This window comes from Acanthaster planci, linkage group LG10, assembly GCF_054643075.1.
Source record: "Acanthaster planci isolate LZ-2023a linkage group LG10, COTS_SCS, whole genome shotgun sequence".
Classification (NCBI taxonomy): domain Eukaryota; kingdom Metazoa; phylum Echinodermata; class Asteroidea; order Valvatida; family Acanthasteridae; genus Acanthaster; species Acanthaster planci.
The window spans coordinates 9,959,949-9,980,145 of NC_141786.1; the positions used below are offsets into that span (position 1 = coordinate 9,959,949).

At 43.3% G+C, this 20,197-nt stretch overlaps 2 protein-coding genes across 3 annotated transcripts in view; both read right to left on the reverse strand.

Annotated features, from left to right (window-relative positions):
• Window positions 1-673: 673 nt before the first annotated feature.
• On the reverse strand, window positions 674-3,920 carry LOC110983876 (uncharacterized). The gene is made up of 3 exons (XM_022243506.2): window positions 3,649-3,920; window positions 2,345-2,484; window positions 674-1,228 (listed from the first exon to the last, which is right to left on the reverse strand). Exons 1-3 carry the CDS (start codon window positions 3,707-3,709, stop codon window positions 1,010-1,012), a joined length of 420 nt encoding a protein of 139 aa, XP_022099198.2. The 5' UTR covers window positions 3,710-3,920; the 3' UTR covers window positions 674-1,009.
• Window positions 3,921-7,506: 3,586 nt separating this feature from the next.
• LOC110983893 (adhesion G protein-coupled receptor L4-like) overlaps window positions 7,507-20,197 on the reverse strand; it is a 40,108-nt gene continuing 27,417 nt past the window's right edge. For both annotated transcript variants that reach the window (XM_087142776.1, XM_087142777.1), the window contains exons 10-21: window positions 20,028-20,083; window positions 19,277-19,403; window positions 18,711-18,817; window positions 17,974-18,076; window positions 17,529-17,679; window positions 16,984-17,050; window positions 15,808-15,874; window positions 14,570-14,655; window positions 13,588-13,717; window positions 11,754-11,795; window positions 10,463-10,589; window positions 7,507-8,844 (exon numbers count right to left, since the gene is read on the reverse strand). In XM_087142776.1, the coding sequence (XP_086998902.1) occupies window positions 8,747-8,844; window positions 10,463-10,589; window positions 11,754-11,795; window positions 13,588-13,717; window positions 14,570-14,655; window positions 15,808-15,874; window positions 16,984-17,050; window positions 17,529-17,679; window positions 17,974-18,076; window positions 18,711-18,817; window positions 19,277-19,403; window positions 20,028-20,083 (1,161 nt within the window). In that variant the 3' untranslated portion in view covers window positions 7,507-8,746. The remainder of the gene's footprint in view (window positions 8,845-10,462; window positions 10,590-11,753; window positions 11,796-13,587; window positions 13,718-14,569; window positions 14,656-15,807; window positions 15,875-16,983; window positions 17,051-17,528; window positions 17,680-17,973; window positions 18,077-18,710; window positions 18,818-19,276; window positions 19,404-20,027; window positions 20,084-20,197) is intronic.

The following is a 20,197-nucleotide window of genomic DNA, read 5'->3' on the forward strand; positions in this document are numbered from 1 at the left end:
TCTGGCAAGGGTGTAGCCGCGGTGGGGGGGGGGGTGATGGAGGGCTCGTGCCCCCAACAAATTCCTGCTTCTCCCAGGTGTCCCCCCCACTACAGAAACCGGATAAATGGATATTGTACAAGGCTAACAAAAGCTTTCCCCCATAAACCAAACCACTGAAATCCGGTGCCCCCCTTAAGATGCTGGTGCCCGGGCCCTTGTGTCCTCCCCCCGAATCCTGGCTACGCTTCTGCCGTCTGGTAAACGTTTTCGTATCTTGTTTTTAACATCTAAATGCGTCTTTGTGTCTACATTCATTACCACGTCATTACGTCTTTGGTAAAAAAAAAATATATCCACATTGTGGTTAGATTTGGATGACAATGCGTTCTTAAAATGTTACCAAGAAGGCATTTGAAAAGCGTTTAATCACTGACACTTGTTTCACGATGTAACCGTCTTCGCCTCCTATAACTCCGGGGTCTCAAATGGCATCAGATACGCCGGCGTGTTCATTAAGGTCTCGAACCTGCATTCCTTAGATTTGGATGGAATATCATTGTGGGGTTTCCCTGTAACGCCATATATCTCTTAAACCGTTTGTTGGCGCCTCTAGGCTTCACAAGCCCTTGTTTTTTTTTCACAGGAAAGAATTCAACTAAAAATCAAATAAACGATGGCAAAACTATGTATGTGTTGTATTTGACAGCAATGTGTTTATTTTTCCAAAATAGTGGGGGGGGGGTATATGATGAGGGCACGCTGGGAGCGAGGGCCCGTATCCCTCCCATCTCATCCCTCCCATCCCACAGTCACGCCATGCCCCGATACCAGTAATTGGTCAAATTAACTGAACTTGAAAGTGAAACCTAAGGACAAATTCAACTTTTACCCAGTAATTATTAATCGAGACGTTTCTGGTTACCTCGACATTCCTTCGCTCTAAAGCAAAACAAAAATATACTTTGAATGTGAACGAGATATCGTAATAAAATTTGATATGGGCATACATCCACCAATGCAGACATGTTTAAAGAGGCCATATCCAAGCGAGTACTAGCATGGCAACCGCCGACACCATCAGGTTAAAGGTCATGGAGGATGCGCCGTTGCAGAGGTCGGTGTCACAGCAGAACATGCAGCCTGTGGCGCCCTCATACGTCTCGCACCCGTTGATGCACTCGAACATGGCGATGTTTTCGCACCTACGCTGGACACCGCTAAGGCCGCCGACTTCTCCATAGTTTTTCTGCATGGTAAAACAAAATGTAAGATAACGAATCTGTTAAAAAAAACTGTTTTAGTGAAAATTCCCAAATACAGCCCTGCATCTCATAATCTGTGGACACGTTCAAATATTTGTGCAGTTTCAGCTTGTTACCAGAGGTAATTATCAATAATAGATCCAAATAGTGACAAAGGCGACATCAAGAAAATTAAAGTTGTCCCCCCCCCCGAAAAAATTCTGGATCCGCCTTTGAACAGGCTCTCCTAAGGAAGTGAGTAAATAGAGTGATCTGATGAGTTGAGGGTCATTACGAAATGCGCTCGAGCACTCAAACCAGCAAAAACTCGCAGAGAGATCTATCAAAACATGCATGAAACTCTGACGACACGATTCAATCATCACTGGAAAGATTTCAAGTAAAAAGTGCCTCGTCCATTATATAATTATTATAGTTACATTAAGGACCGCCGTGAGTGCACAAATCAAAAGTCTCTGACGCCAAAATGACGCAGTGGTCTTTACATCTATGGACAGAATGTGTCGAATTTCAATGACTTCAGGTGCATGGTAGATCCAAGAAGTTCAAGTCTCGGAGAGTGTCGTTTTATTTTTCGTCCTAAATGACAGAGGAGACTCACATACAAAAGGCAGTATGTGAAGTAGAACTGTTTCTTTTCCCTTCTGTTTCTGAAAACATAGATCTTTCCTACCATTTACAGAATGCCTAAGTGCAAAGGTTTATGTTTCAAAAATAACAAGGAATACTGTTCAAGAATGCATGCTCAAAAAGGGGAGGGGGGCTTGTTAGAGGGTGCCCTTCAAAGCGATTTGTCAGAGGTGTTTACGGAGAAAGTTGCGACATGAGTGTCCCAATAAGGAAACAAAATGGTGAATCATGCGTCAGTGATTGGACAATCAGCACACAATAGGTGTATGCTGTACTGGGCGCATAATGAACTGCCAGATTGGTTCCGAAGTTGTTACGTTTGCGCTTTACTATCTCCGCATACAGCTCTGCGACTTGTTAGCAGGTGTAAGCAAATTTCGACGGCAATGTCGGAATAACTCGACTGCGACTGACAGCAATAGACATGCCCGTTGGATTTGTGATACTCTTTCGGGTACGGTCGTACTTACAACACACAGTCCGTTGCACTGAACGACCGACGCGGCCGCGTCGGCTGCCTTCCCGTCGAACGCGATGTCACAGAAGGAATCGCTTTCGGGAAACAAGTTGCTGTAGAAACACTGGTAACACTGTATTGCAGAAACTGCGCCTGCAGAAACAACAGTAAACATCCATACCAATTGCAAACTTTATATTTTCGTAGCTGGGTAAGCCCTACAGAATGAAAGCAAGACAAACGAAAGAGGCGAAGAAAGCTTTAAAAGTAGATGAATTTAACAGAATTCAGGAAAATACTCCTGAATGGTGAATAGTCCAACCTTCCTTGCTCAGTGGCAATAGTCAAAACCTGGTAAAGTAAATCAAATTCGTGATCTTCATCTCCTTTTAATTTTTTTTTTTCATTTTCCCTTTTAATTTTTCGATTTTGCAAAGAGTTCCATAAACGGACATCGCTTGACACCCTGCGCACCAGGCCCTAGTCTGAAAAATTCTGTTTTCTAAGTAAATGCTTCAATCTCTTCTGCTACATTTGACTTTTGGGGGCACGTTATCACTTTCTGAAGGCTTACAATCCACTCCAAGAGTAAATAAGTGATGTCTCTAGATGGACCGTTTACCCCATTGCACATCACAAAGATAACAAAAATGACGGAAAACAGGATCGGACAATTCTGAATAATTTCTCGGAGAAGAAATCAGTCACGCAAGGTTACTGCAAAACTTTCTCTGTAGGATATCCTTAAATTAATGTGGCTTGAATAATCGTAAAACGGTTGTTCTACTCTAAACACGCTCGATATGAATACGATAGGCTCGAAAACTAACTTTAAAAAATTATTCACTAGAACACGGGGTGTTCTGGGCACATCTGGGGCAAGGTTGCCTACCCCCCTTACAAAAAGAGCCCATTTGTGGCAATACAACTTAAGCAAATGCGCTTTCCCTTTGTCTGTTTCATTTGACTTTCTTCGAGAAGCGTTTAAAAGGCCACTAAAGGGTGGCCTTAGGGCCATTAAAGGGTTTCATGAAAAAAATCCATGTTTTCTTTGCTTGATTTGACAATAAGTCCTCCATCGCTGGATTGTCCTTAGTTGCTTTGCAACAGAGAAACCACTCGACTCTGACCATCGAGTAGATTGAGTTTTTCATATTCTCTCGTGGTCTAGGCTGCCCGTTGATACAGTCATGTTCTCCGTTTTAATTCCTCAGTGCAGCGGTGAGTTACTCTTATTTCATTCTTAATCGTGTTCCACGACCTGTGTTTGTATGATCAAATAGACTGCAGGGTTGCACAATCGCAATAAATACGTACCAACACCGGCGGCGAACAGCACGACGAAGAAGAGGATGGATTTCATCGAGATTCTTGGCATAGAGAACCGTGCTGTTCGGAAGTTATCAGTTGAAGCATGCACAATGGACGGCTCAAACTGGACTGGGGGACCTCTTCCAAGCAGCTGGACAGCTACCGGTCACATTCTGCAGACCGTTGTAATTTGAAATTGGCGCTCTTTCGTTTTGACAGTTTATTCTGCGCATCAGACAATGATTAGGACGAATCCTGTCCAATCCGAATACGCTGCATAACATGGCCCGCCTCCTCGCCAGGTTGATTTAATTGAATGCTTATCTTGCATAATTCATGTATTCAGGAGGGCTGGTTATTTAAATCAACCTCGCGAAACCCATCATTGTAAGCCGACATGTGGAATTCTGCCTCCCACAATAATACACTGCGAAATACAAAAGACATTACTTGTGGGTAGCCGTTCGCTCCCGGGGAATTCGAATGCCAGAATAAGGCATTTGCGAGTTAAATTTGAATAAAATCTGATACACTGGGTTCTTCAAATTCACGTGAACATAACAACTTGAATTCGCCATACTAAAACCGCTGCTGCTATACCTCGTAATTCGGGGCAAGCTTTTGCTTGGTTATATAAGAAACGTTTTGCAACAATACACTGTTCTCAATGGATAAGAAGGGCACAAAGGAACCAGTCCATTCCAGACATGGCGGTCGCTATGAAGTAACTTGCCCTGAGGTATAGCAACGGTGTCTTTAATCTGGGGAGTTCAAATTGTTACGTTTCTATGCAATCGGATAACACAGTGTACCAGATTTTATTCAAATTTAACTCGAAAGTGGCTTATTTGAACATTTGTGGAGCATTACTGCAGAACTCAGCTTGCGCGTGTGATCATTTTAGTCCTTCCACCACGCATCTGCTGTTGTTTTTATTATTATTATTATTAGCAATCGGCCGAAACAGCTCTTGCTTTTCGTCCTGTTTTTTCTTTTTTGTTTGTTTGTTTGTTTGTTTGTTTCTTGTTTTCCTCACTTTTGTTTTCTCCTTATTCAGCCAAATTTTTCTGACATAGCACTTTGGCAGTTAGGAAAATCAGACAAACTTTAACCTCGGCAGATAGTTGAACAATTATCCAAGAACAGTCCTAGAGGAAATTTACATTGATAATCTAATTAGTTCATTTGTTATTGATTTTTGAATAATTAATCCTTCCCATAGACTTTGTACACAGATTGCACGCAGTTTTCGGACTGTGCTACATCAGGCTATAAGGGTGCTATTGCAGAATTACGGCTACACCTGCCTAGGGGTGTACTGCCCAATTCGAGGGAAATTTTTCGGCAGGCCGAGGCGCTCAAAAAGTACCCCTGCAGTTTATTTGAAAAAGAGGAGATTGTGTGGCCCAAGAATTTGTGGGATTGTGAAAGAATGGCCCAGAATGAACTCCCTAGATTTAAGGGCTCCCATCCCAGGGCGAAGCATAGAAAAATGCCACTGAAAAATTGTCCCAAGAGCTCCATTCATTTGGTGTAATGTGGATCAGTGATTTCCATGGTTCACTGTTACAAATATATTTGGTCAACTACTTACATCTACATGTAGGATTGCGTTTTAACAAACACGCAATAATATCCTTCACACTTTCTGTAAAACAGCACACTCCGAAACAGCCCCTGTTTGTTCACAAACACCACCTCTAGTTGTGATTGATTTTTTCCAACGATTTAAATTAGTGAACAAATGCTATCTGGCCTCATCGGTTACAATACAGAGTTGGTCGGCGACCTCTAGTTTTGCATTGACAAATTAAATGACAATTGTGACAACTGGGCTCCCTCACATGGAGTTGTCCGTATCAATTAAACGGTATCGACCCTGGTGTTTCGCGGTAAACAGCAAAGGAGCTATACTGCCATTGGTTGATTTTTCGTCTCATTGGTGAAGGTGTATCAAGCAGCTTCAATGCCTTTAGCAGCTAACAAATCGAGTGGATCCTGCATCAAAGCCGTCAGAGGGGAAATTACTAACGCTATGGGCTTTGTATCTGGTCTGAGGAGCTCTGAGCAGAAAGATGCAGCCAGAAAAAAAACCAACAGATTTCCCGTAGCCTGTTGGCCCGGGGTCACGAAAACGTCGTGACCCCGCAGAAAATATTCTAAGGCTTACTGCTGCTTGGGACGAAAATCACCCAACATTAATTTATTAGCGGAATTCAAGCAGCAAAACAAATCGTCGTGTTGCAGTCATCTTAGAAGGATTTCAGAAAAATACGTCACCGAGGGTATGTATCCGAGAGACCAAGTGTCGCCTTGGCGACTGCTTCGCGGAACACTTGCACAGTGTGCGCCGACAAACACCCGGTCTCACTGTTGCGCAGCACTTTTGCGCACCGCCACATTCCCTCGGTGACGTAAATGTCTGCATCCTGCGGAAAGCGTCATCTGATGTACAGCGTAAGGAACTGGAGCAGCGCGTCATTTTCGAACTTGGAACGCTGCATCCAGGGGGAATGAACGTGAATTTTTCCGCGTTCGTTCAGAACTGAATCCGCTTGCCCTGAAGAAGGTACTCAGTTACCGAAAGCTCGGCAATCATATATTTCAGAGCACTGATTTAATCTCATAGTCTTGAAAGGATTTCACATGGTTATCATGTATGCCAGTTCCCATTGATGCGTTATGCATGTGTACATGTGTACTTCGCTGAGATTGGTCACTGTGCACTTACCGCACGCCTGCATCTATTCATATTCGCATATGAGGTCGTGCACTAGAAGTCTAGCGTAAAAGTAAAGAAAAACATAAGTTTCCGCGGACGGTTGCACGAAGGAGTTTGTCCTGGTTCAGCCGATTTGCATATTTCTTTGGCCGCGTGATGTCGCCCTTCACCTTGATTCTGCAGTGTACGCAGGCATGTCACGGACGTATTTAAAAAACCTGGACTTGCAACGCCTTTGTAAGAAAAAGGAGCCAACCAGCGGCCATTTTACCAAGCCAAATACAAATGCGTAGGTTGGCTCCCTTCTATCGACATCAGGAAGAACAAAGGCGGGCATTGCCAGGAAAGCTTTGTATTTGGCTAGGTAAAATGGCCGCGAGTGGATTCAATGCCTCTATAAGCTGCTTAAGGGCATTGCGACTCCAGATTTTATTACACACTTCCGTGAGGTATGTACGTACGCAGGTACGCAGGTAGTGAGCGGCTGATGAGCGCTGCGCTGCGACAAATGAGGGGCGCCTTGACCAAGGCTACCCCGAGACCTGTCTAGACCACAACAAAATGTGCACCTAGCTACCATTAATGAATGCACTTTCCAGCTGACTTCCGCACGAGTCTAGTTCCCAAACATGGATGTAAATACGACACCGTAATGTTCAAATTTTCACGACAAAGAATGAAATCGATGCTTGAATGGAGACTAGTCAATGCAGTATGCTGCAACCTCGCCCCAAGTTGTTGATTTATTTTCAGCAGAGGGGACAGCCTCTGTATTGCTCAACATGGCAGTGACGCGGTTGGAAGCATTAGAACAGCCCAAAGAGTAAGAATGAACGCAATAGCATATAAGAAAGGGGTATGTTGCATATTGCCTGTCTCTAGTTGTCATTTTTTACATTTCTGCATCATTCAAATATACTTAATCAAAGAGAGTTGCAATTTACCATACGAGCGATTCACAATAGTGCGTCTCCAAGAGTTTGCAAAGCGTTGACCAGTTGCAGTGCGTGAAATCTGTCGACCGTTTCTAAACGCGTACTGTGATTGGTCAATGCATTGCAAAATCTTGGAGGCGCACTACTATTGAGATGAGGCTCTAAAAACAACTACACTCGTAAATTAAGCAATGCAAAGACAGCAAATTAACACTACAATCTTCTTTTAATAACCATTGAAGGATGAACAAAATACGGGCGATTCACAATAGTGCGCCACCAAGAGTTTGCAACACGTCAGCCAATCATAACGCGCGAAATTTGTCGACCCTATCCAAACGCGCATTGGGTCGACAAATTTCGCGCATTGTGATTGGCCAACGCCTTGCAAACTCTTGGTGGCGCACTCTTGTGAAGCGGCCGTATTAGGTAATTAGTTTAATACTTATACAATAACAATGATAATTTCAGTATGTTTACAATATACATTTATACGTTTACCAGAATGAACTCTTGCCTCTTACATTTCCCAAATTTTGAAGATCCCGTGCAGTGAAGGTTTCTGACACATTCTGATCCTATTAAATGTACCCTTTCTCCCATTGAACCTTATTTGCAATGTTCTTTTGCCATTTTCAGAGAATCTGCCCGGCATCAATGCACATACTCAGGAGCAAACCAGCGATATCATTCCGATAAGAAACCTCAATGTCACACCTTTTCCAGCACCAATTAAGATCTGCTCATATTTTGGCGTTTTAGAGTTATTGGTTCATTGTTGTATTTACTTGACAGCAGGCCGTTGAAAAAATTCTTATCACCAATTTTATTTCCAATGAGCAGCCAGTTGGGGCCCCAGTGGAATCCCCTTATTAACACTGTCTTCCTGAATGTGACCTCTCGACAACAGCGCCATCATTCGCTAGGTTAAATATGTTCAATTCAACTATAAATATTTAACTGATTCACTTTCCCATAAGAGCAACTATCCAAAGAGAGATATCAAACAATATTTTGGATATTTAAAAGGAGTTTGGCAAACGGTAAGCAGAATATGTTCCCCCCAAAAATTTGTACCATTATTGAACGAGCCATTTCGGTTCTCTAGCAGTGTGAAGCGTGTCCAAGGTAATGCGGGAACAGCAACGTGCGCGTCAGAGATCTGCCCTATCAGGGCGACCATACGCTGACTCTTAAGTGTTCTTTTCTTTCGAACGACCTTACATTTTTTGAAATTGATATATCGAACTGGCTAATTCGTTTTGCATGCACTTTTGACTGTCAGCCAAAGTAAAATGTTTCGAGCGCAGCGCATGACTGGACTGTTTTATTGGTACACATTAATTACTCATTAATGAAACAAGCCGAGTTTGTTAATATGATACAGTTTTATCTAAATCATAGAGTAATAAGCAAAGAATAACAGCGAGAAAAAAAACGACGAGATTCAACACTTTGTGGAATCGTGGTGCACCTCACTTCGTTTTGTGGAGTCGGAATGAAATCCAGTTTTGTCGGTGGACAAACATGGTCCCCATGTAACCGCTGTAAAAAGAAAAAAACAAGAAAACGATGGTTATCTTACTGTCAAGGATTTTTTGACAATTTATTGTATGGTTTTATTATCAATAAACAAGAACCCAAACTCCTGACTTGCAAGATGGGGAACAGCCATGGAACTAATTCTTGCGGAGGGGGGGTCGTATCCCCAAGCAATTGTTGACAAGGGGAGGGGATGACCATAGTGTGATCACTTCCTCACTTTGCGACGACGAAATACATAAATTGGGGATTCGCGTGAAATGCCCAATAGCCGAAATGTACTTTATTGGCACTTGGTACAATACTCGGCTCTGTGCCTGGAAAGAGCAGTATATAAAGAGAGTTGCGCCAACTTCAGATTTTGGAACCAAAATGGCTGTTCATTATGTGTGCAGTACAGCACGCAGCTGTTGTGTGATAATTTTCCATGTGTACTGACGCATAGTTCCTCATTTGGGTTCCAACAATTGAGACACCCATGTCGCAACTCTCTCTAATAAACAGCTCCGGGCCTGGTGTATAAACAGTGTCCTTTGTAGTCCAAAGTAATGATAAGACTATATCTAATCGCCAGATTTTCGCCACAATCAGAACAGCCATTGATCTTCAAATACTGACAGAATAATGCCTTGAGATCGAGGACTATCCGCTCAGCATCGCGATCGTCTGGGAGACGTTACGTTTAATGACGCCTGTGTGATTCCGCTCACAAAAGCACGCTAAGCTACTCCAACCCTGACGACAGCTACATTGGTGGCCCCAAACTAGAGAGCACCTCTAAGGAAACACCATCTGTTCAAATAAATATGGAAGCATCCAAATTGAATGCAGTGTGACTTGTCTTCAGAACTCAACTATAACAAGTTGAAAAGGGCTTTTGTTTTTGTCCATGCCAAGATGCAAATGGTGAATGTAGATTGCGTCATTCGGAAAAAAAAATCAGAAAAAAACCGAGGGGAGCCCTCGCCCTGTGCTCGTAGTGGATGAACCCTTGCGCATGCCAAACGGTGACATCGGGGGGGTCACCGTTTGGCATGCACAAGGGTTTATCCGCGAAGAGCACAGGGCGAGGTTTCCCCCTCGTTTCGTTTGTTTTCTCCAAATGACACAATCTACATTCCGAATTTGCATCTTGGTATGAACAGACAAAGAGCCCTTTTTGCTTCAGCTTGTTATAGTTGCGTTCTGAAGACAAACTGAGGTTAATTTGGATGCTTCCATATTTATTTGTGCAGATGAATTCACAGAAAATGTTTTCCTTAGAGGTGCTCCTTAAGTCCATGGTGACTTTGTTTGCGCTTGGTGCTGGACGCCCGCTATGTAGTTATTATGGAGATCAGTAAGATTGTCCTATAGACCTCATGGGGCTGCCATCTTGCTTTTGTACCATTCAAAGCAATGTAAAAACGTGAGGCTGAAAGGAAGAACAGCGTTTTCCCTTTTCCATCAATTAAGTTGTATACCAGTACCAGTGGGTCTACAGGGAACAAGACAAACATGATAAAGGATATAGTTAACTGATTTTATTGTAATTGCTGGGCACCTCTTGAAATCAGTGTTTCACTGAGATATTTCCCCAGGATAAATAAGTGAATAATAAATAAAAACGGCATCCCTTCACCTTTCTTTTCCTGTTTACTCCGCGTGGAATCGTCAGTAGTTTTGCTGGTCCGGCCCTGGTTGGGATGGATCTTGGAGGAGTGGAGTTTCCGCAGTTTGTCACGCTTAAGCTTGAAGGCCTTGCCGACCTGAAACCGTTCCAAGAGAAGCACTTTTATAGACACTGCATTTTTTTTGGAAACGACAGCGACCCCCGTAAGGCTGATTATGTTTGGACCTGTACTAAACCTGCACTTGTTAAGTGAGCTCACGTGAGTTATGCTCTAAGGGATCGGTGCATTTAAGGTTAACGGTTATTAATTTGATGCTGATGTTCATATCTAAATTGCTGAACAGTCATGCACGTGCACAAGTGGACACCCACAATTGAAATTTATACCTATGTAGCAAAGACCCTCTGCCCGATGAACGTGAAGACGTATCAGTAATTTTCTGTAATTTTACTGTCCAGCTGGCAAGATAAGCCTTTTGCGAGTTAATTGTAAATAAAATCTGGTACACTGGGTACTTCACGTGAACGTAACAATTTGAATTCTCCATACTAAAACCACTGTTGCTATACCTTGTGATTGGGGGCAAGCTTTGCTTAGTTACATATAAGAGACGTCTTGCAACAATACGCTGTTTCAATGGATAAGGAGGGCACAAAGAAACCAGTCCATTCCAGAGATGGTGGTTGCTATGCAAAAGCTTGCTCCGGATCAAGGTATTGTCTTTCGTCTGGGGAATTCAAGTTGTGTTAATGCGCAATAAGATAACTCAATGTAGTAGATTTTATTCAAATTTAATTTGCAAAAGGCTTATTCAGAAGCATAAAAAATGAAAATGTCATGAGTCGTGCTGTTTAGTCTCAGATGAACTTTGACCCCGCGGGCGTCCGCAATCGATTCAGTTAACCCTCAACTGGGATCAACGGCAAGACACCACAGTTATACCACAGCAGATCGTTGTGCCGAGCTTTTCATGACATTAGGAAATACCTTCAAATCGAAATAACTTCATATTGGAACAGATCTTGCGCACGCAAAATATAAACTTTTCATTGTAACAACTAATCAAACAAGGCCTTTTCAATGCTCATTGCATGGCAGGAATTCAAAACACGCCCAATATACGAACACTTCGGTGGAAGATGTTTGTGTGTCCTTAAATTCGATCATCGCTCGACTGAGTGCGAGGAAAGATTTCCTGACTCAAAAAAAAAAAAAAAAAACAGTACAAAGGCTATTTAGTGTATTGCTAAAAATGTGAGATGTCAGATATGAGGATTGATGGTTGCTGAAACTGCATACCTCTTCGTTGAGAGCGCAGTGAAGAAGGAAGATGCACACTCCCTGCGGTAAAAAAAAAGAAATCCAAATTTTACCTGAAGTGGCTGGGAATTCCAAAATTGCAATATAGGTTTCGCGGAAAAATGCAAGGCTTTTGTCTCTCATACGGCGACGCAATGCCACAAACTCGAAAGTTTGCACAGATTCACGTTCTCTCGGCTTTCTAAAAGCGGAAGGAGCACAGAGGCGTTAACAATTTGTTCGCTGCGCCTATTTCATACGTCAGGAATTCAGACGATTGTAAACATTCACGCCTTGTGTTTTCCATCCACTAGGCACTTTGAATTTGCAACCCCCAGTTTCAAATTCAAATTCAAAAACAACATCTATTTCAAACGTTCATTGAAATACTAATCACGAATACACGTAAAATAAATGCGAGCCATGAGTACAATGTAATATAATAAGATAAAATAGAGGAAACTTGATAAGATAGAAAGTATGGAGCTGTTCATATAAGCAAGGGCTTGAAGAGAACTGCCTAAGGACAGACAATTGGACGAAGGACAAAAACACTGAAAACAGGCAAGAAAAATGAGTGAATACTAGACTGAATATCCAAAACAGAAGTACGAAGAGTTGAAGACCGTGAAAATGAACAGTAACACGAATAGATGCATCACAGAAGTAAAGGCAAAATAGATAATGAAATAAAGGAAGACAGTGTCTAAGGATTGGAAGCTATGTAACATATTCTGAGAGGAGAGCTCTTTGTAGGAGGACTTGAAGCGGCCCAAGGACGGCTTTGCTCTGATTTCCCTATCAATGGTGTTCCACAGACGGGGACCATAGAAGCGAAGGGTAGAACTAGAGTACAGGGTGCGGGTGAACATGGGATGCAAGATATGGGGCGGAGAGACCCCCCCCCGCCTTTGTGTTGATCATTGTTTGATCGGAATCTCTGGAATTCTTTACTTCTAGGGGGGATGTGTTAGGTAACAATAGTCTAGAGTGTGTATAAGGATTGGACAGGGGGGGGGGTAACCCATCGGCCCCATATCGTGCACGGTATCTGGGTGAATGGAACAAACAAATTGTGACGGAGTCTGGTGGAATAAGCGTGCGTATCATGGATTGAAGAAAGGAAAGAAGAGAAGCTGATTGACAGACGATTATGTGTAAATTTGTACATAAAGATACCAGTGAGATATTTAAGTCGTGAATAGTGAGAGTATACAGGGATTTCACATTAGCGCCGTCTGCGCACATCCGCATCGAAATCGAGGCTCTCTGTGTTGAACTTGATCACACGCGCCCGCAGAGTCGACACAGTACATTGAGTATCCGGTTCGTAAGTTTGACAGCACTTCAGTTTAAACCACGCCCACTACACATGCAGATACACGACCACCGCAGGTACGTTAGTTCGCAGTAAATTGAAGTTATTTTTCTTTTGATTTTACGTGTCGAGTCATCCTGAAAGACTCTTCCACAAAAAATTGCAGCCTGAAAAGTCTGAATTTAACATACATTTATGTATTTTGTGTCTTGACTCCTTGCTTGCAATCGTCTGATTTTGTTAAGAATTGAAGCTGACACATACAGCCTTTTTTAAACGCGGAAGTGCGCAGATCGACTCTAAAAGCGTCGTATTGGGATCCCTCTATGTAACCTCGCAAACTGAGGTGCGGAGTGTGTCCGATGGTGTGATAGAGTGCAGATACGGGTAGCTCGCTTTTGAGTGATGTATAGAAAGTGTAGCTTTGGCTACAAGCCTTTGAAAGGTTGGTCATATTGAACGATAAAACGTGGACCTCCAGTGTGGTCAATGGGTTAGCAGGTTGTGCCTTTTTACCTGTGACGAGCTGAGAATGACGAACAGATAAGACACCACCAAGTCTGCTCCGTCCACATTGACGAATAGGCCAATCAGCCACGTGATTCCCAGCAGAGGTGTCAGCAGCAAAACTGCGCGTGCACCGGCCCTTCAAGTACATCAAGGGTGATAAGGCTTCAGTTGTAAGTTATGTGAACACAAACCCAGCGAAACAGAAGCGACTAGCGTTCTTTTAGGCTGCATCCGAATCTCTTGTCTAGAGCTAGGTCTAGATCTTCGCTCCATTGGAATTGCGTGGAGACGCACAGACAGTAGACCTAGCCGTAGCTCTGGAAGCCCATTTCGGCCACGGCCGTATCAGATAACTTTAATAATGCTAATGACAAAGTGCATGGTCTTCTGTCTGTGAGGGATTGCGCCTTCTCCAGCTCAGTAAAGCTGGATGCTGCTTATACTGAGCTCGTTGTGACATGTCAAATGGAATATTCATAATCTAGCATGTATATCCTTGCCACATAATGAAAATCACATCCAGAAGAGAAATATACACGGAACGTTGTGCGTGAAAAAAAATCGTGTTTGTGGGTAGGTTAGATTAACTTTTGTACATCCACATTTTCTGCATCGTGGCTTTTGATAAAATGCACTTTTCTCGGCGTCTTAGTGGCCTAGGGAAAATTGAGCCGAAGTTTATTGCTAGATTCCCTAGCTGACTTCTGGGCTCTGATTCAGTGGGTTTTTACATTATTTCCTCATTTCTACCAGTTCTTCCTAGCCTGGAGGACTGCTTTGAGCATGTCCCCTGTCTTAATGATCACACAAAAACTACCTGGTCAGATTCCACACAATCTGGGTCTCCGGGGGCGAAACCTTTTCCGGATGATACATGTATTATTTTTTTGTCCAAGTCAGATTGACAAATACAAATGTGTCTTTTTTATCCTGGGTCCATCTCTCCACGGACGTTTTTACTATTAGGATAATACCTGATCACACCTACTTGATTCGTTTCGCTCTAGGCTTGTCTGCCATCGCCTCCAGTGATAGAAACACGTGGATCACTTTAAGAAGCACGCACAAATTCAGCTGTTCGAGAAAGTATACAGCGTCTCCGCTAAGTTAATGAGCATCATGCGATAGTGCTACATGGAGACGATATTTTGCCGGATTTCGTGACGCCAACTCATGACAGACAGTATTGCTTCCGAGCGAATGGGAGCATAGTAGAAACGATACCACTTCGGTCCGCACCCAGACGTCAGTTCATTAGTCCCAACCTTATTTCGAAATTTACCATCTTTAAGTAAGGGAATAAACATGGGCTTGGTCGGTCTTAAACGTGCATTCAAGTCCGGCTAAGGATAATGGACGCCACCAATGCCCGAGCGGCAGGCGAGGGCATTATCCGCGTTCAATCTCCTGGGCCTGTCTTAAACGTTACCGCCAAAGCACATATTTATTCCCATTCAAAAATAACTGCTTTTTTGGGGGGTCAGAGAGCCAAAGGAAGTCAATATATGATGGATGTCTAACGATCGTGTTGTGGATTTTTACTTTTATTTTCCGAACAACCCCGTCCATTTTGTTTTGTAGCTGTCCAAAGGAATCTCCTTAAATGGACTTGGAGCGTGCGTGGCGAGGCGTGGCATGGTGTGCACACACACTCTTGACCAATCCGAATCGATTAAACTATCTCGTATCCAGGCGCCAGTGCGTGATTTACGCAGTGGGCATTGTCACCTCTTATTGGGCACCATCATAATGTTAATACACGGTCAAGTTGCACTTTGTTGAAAAGGGAGACTGTCTGAGGTTGTCCTGTTGAACGAAGTACAATGTCTGCATCTGCATGCGTGCTTTTAATCAGCATGACATCATTGCTGCTTCTCCACTCAACATCCCTTACTAAATCGTCCTCAATCGCTGAAAACATGGCGGCGCTACAGAGGGGAATGAATTCTTCACAACTTAAGGGGTGTTTCTTAGCAAGCTGTTTTAAAACTACTCCAAGGTTTTCGATTTGGGGGTTAACTGTGTCAACGTCGTACACCGAAAAACCTAAAAATACCGGCTTAGTATAAGTTCAGCATTCTTGATACACAGAGTGTTATGTTTTGACACTGGTTTGTTTTGTGGGGGGTCGATAAAACTTTTAAAACACATTTGTTAGACGGGGTTCCCTCGTTAGAAGATATTGATTTTCAGCTGATGCTATATTGGCGACGGAGGCTAACTTACCAGGGTAACTATGATGACCGGGCCGACGAACGCCCAGATAAGACCGTTCTCGTTGTTCAGCCAGCAGCTAGGAAGCAACGGCAATGGGGATATAAAAATGTTTCCAAAAGGCATCTGCAAGTTGGTACAAGTGTCTAATACGGGCGTTTCCACAATAGTGCGCCTCCAAGAGTTTGCAACGCGTTGGCCAATCACAATGCACAAATCTGTCGACCCAATGCGCGTTTTGGAAGGGCGACAGATTTCGCGCTTTGTAATTGGCCAACGCGTTGCAAACTCTTGGAGGCGCACTATTGTGAATCAACCGTATACAGTTTAACAGTCTTGCTGTTCCTAAACCTGCTCAGCTTTTTATGACATGCGGTCGGGAACCAGTAAAATATTGATGTTCGTATCAGTTTTAATTGATTATGAACGATTTCGAGTGGTTTTCAATGATGGGTGTTTCCAAGGGAAAAAATTCCAGGACGGAGGACTCATCAGCAACGAACTGATCAATCGCGAACTGTGGAAGGACGTCAATTACGACGCTTTTTCATTGTCTCTCTCTCTTTCATTTCTCAGGCATTTTTCCTGTTTTCTTTTTATATTTCTCTTTTCCCTGAGGAAAGCCACTGCCCCCGCCCCCCGTGACGCCCTTGTTTTCAGTGGCTGCACAGCTGTCCTTATGGTTGTTTTAGTAGTTATAAGAATTATAGCAACTGTGGTTATGGTGTATGGTGGATGTAGCCGTGGTTGTGGTAATAGTCGTGGCTGTGGCTGTGGTTGGGGTTGTGATAGTGGCTGTGTTTGGAGTAACGTTCAAATATGCCGGCGGTCTTTCTTTTTCCGGCTATCAGCTCCATGCTTACAGTTGTGTGTATGGTACCGTACAGTATTTAAGCTGTGGCAGTGGTCACACCTGTTTCTGTGATTGTGGCAATGATCGAAGATGTAACTGTTCCAGGAACTTGCCAAAGATCTTAATTCTTTCTGCTTTGTAGGTCCGTGACAATGTGCTCTGGCGAGACCAGCGAATAGAAAGGACCGATTCATTCACTGCCACCAAGCGTCTCAAATGTCACCCATTTTACCTGAGGCGCATCACAACATCCCACACGCCTGTCTAAAGGACCCTTGGCGGCTGTTGGTGTTGGCTTGGTATGTTTCCTTTATTACCAGTTTCGCAGGTCTTACCTATGCGCAGACGTATAGTCGTTGAATCTCACTCCAAGCGATACTCCAACAATTGGCAAGGGGCTCACTATAGTTAAACGGGAGAGAGTTTGAAATGTAATACTTTAATCAAGATATCCTGGCGACAAACAATGATTCTTAAACACCTAAAAGGTATCAGGCGGGGAATTAAATCAATAGGTATTTATCAAGAGTCAAGATTAATGTTCACTTTTTATTTATTGTTTTACTTCTATATATAGAGAAATAGAAATAGTCCTCATGGTGAAACAGTGTATTTGTCAATGTTTTCGTCAATGCAGATTTAAAACTACAGCACTACAGAGTTTTCATTCCTAAATCTTATTGAAAATATCACTTGAACGATTGAAACAGAAAGCTGTGTGTTCTTATAGTTTTAATGCTTGGAACTCAATGTTTGAAACCAAAGACAGGCAAACAGGACACATATAACAGGTTAATGAAGAAAAAGTACGGCTAGGGTGATCGGAAGATGCTTATCTGATGGATGGACAACAGCAAGGATATGACTGATTACATCTCACCCCATCCTAACACGAAAAGTAGCCAGACTTGAATGTTGGTCCGGAAAATACTGGTGGATTTCAGATACAGATTGGCGCCCTCTAGCATCATCCAGGAAAACGAGGACAGCAAGGAATAGTGCAACAGCGCCGCCACAAGCTTGCACACACCCTATGAGGAATATAATGGAAATCAGCACAGACAAGGTTTCTCTTAACTTTGCTGAAACCATACACACCAAGGGGTCTCATGAGGCTCCGTTGGCATTCCACATACTTCAATGGTTAGAAAATGTGGGGTTTTGTAGGAAGTGGGGTAGGAGGACAAAAACTTCTGATCCACATTGTGTTTTTACGAAAGAGGTCAAATCTCGCGAGAAATCGCTTGAGACTGGTCGCGCGTAGGGCATTTTGGGAGTACTGAATGGGCGTGAAACGAGTAACATCTCGGGGATGGGTCTTGTACCTTGCTCTCAATGGCATCCTTTCCCACGAGAAAGATCACCTGTGAAACCAGGATGCTGACTGCCAGATTTGCGTGGATGACGAGTGTCTGACTTCGATAGACCCTTCAAAGAAAATGTAGACATTTGAACATGATCATTATTCGGACTATACCCTTAAAACCGTGAATTGTGTTTAAACTTTCTCATTTTTCAAAATTTTCTGAATACGGGCGGTTCACAGGAGTGCGCCCCCAAGAGTTTGCAACTCGTTGACCAATCACAATGCGCGTAATCTGTCGGCCCACTGTGCGTTTAGAAAGGGTCGACAGATTTCGCGTGCTGTGGTTGGTCAACGCGTTGCAGACTCTTGGAGGCGCACTATTGTGAATCGAACGTATCGGCAACAACCGTTAAAGTCTTGGTTATCATTTTATTCTGTAACAGTGGGACGAAGAACAAAATCACGAACATGACATTCGTGTAAGAAATACTATAAATCAAATGTGGAGTGGGACCAAGAGAGGGCGCAATTCTCCTAGCAAAGGAGCTCCTTTGGTGGCAACTGCACTTCGGCGGGTCACGACTCACTATGAATACATGCGTTGCTTTGTGCGCTACCAACCAAATGAACACTCCCCACCAACATATCTCTTTTCAGCCAATGAAGGGGTGATTCTGCTCAAGGCAGATACGCAATATCTTTTCGCCCTCGTCCCAAGGCAATAAACATGTACATCAAAACAATAGCGACACTTACTTCAACCAAATATAGAGGACGAGTGTAATGCTGAGGCACGTGACCGATATTGCTCCACCTGCTATGCTTAAGACTTCCAGGATCGTGTCATGTGTTTGGCTCAATGGCTGAAATGAAACAAACAGGCCAAGTTAGAGAAGGGAAGTTGCCCAGTTTGTCATCGTCAAATCCGGTGAAAATTCAATCCCTCAGACTGAAATTACGGACCAGACGAATTGGAGTGAAATTTCTTTACTCCAAAAGACTGCAATTTCACTCAAGCTTCCACCGGAAGGGGCTATTTTCAGCCTTTTTCCATTCTAAATTCAGAGTGAATTTCACTCTGGAACGTCTTGTCCCTAATTTCACTCTTTCCGATTTAGAGAGTTGCTGACATAAGGACTTACAAAAAAAACCGCGCTCACTAACACGACTCCATATTTGTTGCAAAAGCGAGGACACAGCAGGCAGACCTCAGATCGGCAGCGGACGCTGCTTTGGTGTCGGGATCGACTGTTTATATTTCGAGCATGTGCTAAATACAGGGGAAATTGTAAATTGCTTCACTGAGCTGCCGTTGAATTTACCTGCTTGTTCGGAACCACCCGGACAAGAATAGCAAAGTTGGTCAGGTGGTCAGAGGAGCAGACCACGTGACTTACGTTGCTGCCCACCACGCGAAGGCCATCTTCAGACCACGAGCCTTCTGATTCGCTGTTATCGACAAGGGAAAGAAAGAAGGCCAGTGAAGTTTCAGAATGCATGCACTTCAGTATTTTCACTTTTAAGCTCAACTTTAAAGGCTAACAATCCAGGTCACGAAATATTGCAGGCTAATTCAAAAGAAAGGAAAACTGTAACACTGGGAAAGCAAAACTTCCATGTGGCCAGAAACTGCAAAACTTACTCCAGAGCCCATGCTGAATCGTTTCCCAGAGTGGAAATTTGGTAATACTGGAATGTAATCAACTCTCACAACACAAGCCCATTTCAAGCTTTGTCGTTCGAATGCCACATCCCTCTATTAACCGCTGTAACAAGCTCAATAGCAGTGACACTGTTGAATCAAGAACGTTTAATCGAGAGAGGTCAGGTAGCCTCTCCCTCTGTACACATATCTCTTCAAGGATATGCGATGATAAGAAATTAGGAAACAAACAAAACGATGGAAAAAGCAGGACAACAAAACCATAAATAGGTCGTGTCCGAATCACTTGGCTATGGCCGGAAACTATGCAAGAGTCCACGGCATTGGCCGCGGCCAGTTCCGACTGAGTCTTGTGTAATTCCGGCCGTAGCCAATTAGTGATTCGGACACGGCCATATCTGTCAACCTACTTCGCGTAGAGTTTTCTCCAATATGCGCAGATAAGCCGGTCGTCTTCCGCACCTTCCTGTAAGCATAAGGGTGGAAACAGAGGCAGTGATTTATATCTACACGCCGACGTTACTCCGATCTGTTTGAATTCGTTAATAAGAACCTAGGTTAACTCATCAGTGGCAACGAA